The sequence below is a fragment of the Nansenia antarctica genome, assembly GCF_963989245.1.
Source record: "Nansenia antarctica genome assembly, chromosome: 15".
NCBI lineage: Eukaryota > Metazoa > Chordata > Actinopteri > Argentiniformes > Microstomatidae > Nansenia > Nansenia antarctica.
This window is the reverse complement of record NC_137685.1, coordinates 30,244,585-30,247,084: the sequence shown is the minus strand read 5'-3', so window position 1 is coordinate 30,247,084 and position 2,500 is coordinate 30,244,585. Positions and strand designations below refer to the sequence as shown.

At 61.2% G+C, this 2,500-nt stretch overlaps 1 protein-coding gene across 1 annotated transcript in view; it reads left to right on the top strand.

The window, feature by feature from the left end:
- Window positions 1–2,129, top strand: part of odad1 (outer dynein arm docking complex subunit 1) — a gene marked incomplete at its 3' end in the record, with an annotated part of 20,582 nt that extends 18,453 nt beyond the window's left edge. The window contains exon 15 of the mRNA XM_080546150.1: window positions 2,025–2,129. Coding sequence (XP_080402276.1) covers window positions 2,025–2,129 — 105 coding nt within the window. The remainder of the gene's footprint in view (window positions 1–2,024) is intronic.
- Window positions 2,130–2,500: the final 371 nt, after the last annotated feature.

The window sequence follows — 2,500 nt, the reverse complement described above, 5'->3', positions numbered from 1 at the left end:
CCAGCCTCCCCTGTACCTCCACCAGCCTCCCCTGTACCTCCACCAGCCTCCCCTGTACCTCCACCAGCCTCCCCTGTACCTCCACCAGCCTCCCCTGTACCTCCACCAGCCTCCCCTGTACCTCCACCAGCCTCCCCTGTACCTCCACCAGCCTCCCCTGTACCTCCACCAGCCTCCCCTGTACCTCCACCAGCCTCCCCTGTACCTCCACCAGCCTCCCCTGTACCTCCACCAGCCTCCCCTGTACCTCCACCAGCCTCCCCTGTACCTCCACCAGCCTCCCCTGTACCTCCACCAGCCTCCCCTGTACCTCCACCAGCCTCCCCTGTACCTCCACCAGCCTCCCCTGTACCTCCACCAGCCTCCCCTGTACCTCCACCAGCCTCCCCTGTACCTCCACCAGCCTCCCCTGTACCTCCACCAGCCTCCCCTGTACCTCCACCAGCCTCCCCTGTACCTCCACCAGCCTCCCCTGTACCTCCACCAGCCTCCCCTGTACCTCCACCAGCCTCCCCTGTACCTCCACCAGCCTCCCCTGTACCTCCACCAGCCTCCCCTGTACCTCCACCAGCCTCCCCTGTACCTCCACCAGCCTCCCCTGTACCTCCACCAGCCTCCCCTGTACCTCCACCAGCCTCCCCTGTACCTCCACCAGCCTCCCCTGTACCTCCACCAGCCTCCCCTGTACCTCCACCAGCCTCCCCTGTACCTCCACCAGCCTCCCCTGTACCTCCACCAGCCTCCCCTGTACCTCCACCAGCCTCCCCTGTACCTCCACCAGCCTCCCCTGTACCTCCACCAGCCTCCCCTGTACCTCCACCAGCCTCCCCTGTACCTCCACCAGCCTCCCCTGTACCTCCACCAGCCTCCCCTGTACCTCCACCAGCCTCCCCTGTACCTCCACCAGCCTCCCCTGTACCTCCACCAGCCTCCCCTGTACCTCCACCAGCCTCCCCTGTACCTCCACCAGCCTCCCCTGTACCTCCACCAGCCTCCCCTGTACCTCCACCAGCCTCCCCTGTACCTCCACCAGCCTCCCCTGTACCTCCACCAGCCTCCCCTGTACCTCCACCAGCCTCCCCTGTACCTCCACCAGCCTCCCCTGTACCTCCACCAGCCTCCCCTGTACCTCCACCAGCCTCCCCTGTACCTCCACCAGCCTCCCCTGTACCTCCACCAGCCTCCCCTGTACCTCCACCAGCCTCCCCTGTACCTCCACCAGCCTCCCCTGTACCTCCACCAGCCTCCCCTGTACCTCCACCAGCCTCCCCTGTACCTCCACCAGCCTCCCCTGTACCTCCACCAGCCTCCCCTGTACCTCCACCAGCCTCCCCTGTACCTCCACCAGCCTCCCCTGTACCTCCACCAGCCTCCCCTGTACCTCCACCAGCCTCCCCTGTACCTCCACCAGCCTCCCCTGTACCTCCACCAGCCTCCCCTGTACCTCCACCAGCCTCCCCTGTACCTCCACCAGCCTCCCCTGTACCTCCACCAGCCTCCCCTGTACCTCCACCAGCCTCCCCTGTACCTCCACCAGCCTCCCCTGTACCTCCACCAGCCTCCCCTGTACCTCCACCAGCCTCCCCTGTACCTCCACCAGCCTCCCCTGTACCTCCACCAGCCTCCCCTGTACCTCCACCAGCCTCCCCTGTACCTCCACCAGCCTCCCCTGTACCTCCACCAGCCTCCCCTGTACCTCCACCAGCCTCCCCTGTACCTCCACCAGCCTCCCCTGTACCTCCACCAGCCTCCCCTGTACCTCCACCAGCCTCCCCTGTACCTCCACCAGCCTCCCCTGTACCTCCACCAGCCTCCCCTGTGCCGCACACAGACACACACACACACACACACACACACACACACACACACACACACACACACACACACACACATAAGTAAACAATCTCTGCATTTCGATCCAATGAATATGTTTCTACAGACGACGCAGAATCAATCTGTAATAGGTTTAGATTCTATCCGTGTAGAGTAGCTTATTCATCCCATTGGCCTCACCTTTTCCACAGGTCACCCGCAAGGAGGGCTCCATCAGGCACGCAGGAGCACGAGACGGCAAGGCCTCCAAGACCAGCGCTCTGTCCAATAGCAGAGGGCGCCCCCTAGAGGCCTGAAGGAGACGTAGCACCCTCAGTAAAGTCAAAGAAGACCTGACCCCTCTAGTCCAGTGTTTCTCAACCGGGGTGGTGGAGGCGGACATCGGAGGACAGCTTTATTGTAATGCATGGAATAGATCGAGAAATGGTATCAAAGAAACGTGTGTTTGATACCATTCCTCATTCCATCCCATTCAATATAATGAGCCCCGTCCTTCGATTTCTACCTCCACCAGCCACCCCTGGATTTCAAGTACTTTTAACTCCTTTCTATTACGTTTTTCAATATCATGGTCTGTTACAATATCTTTATTGTGATTTGTTTGGATTTAACTCATTTAGAGTAAAGACTTCCTCCATTCTGCTAGCCAGCTGTCCTTCTAATGTGT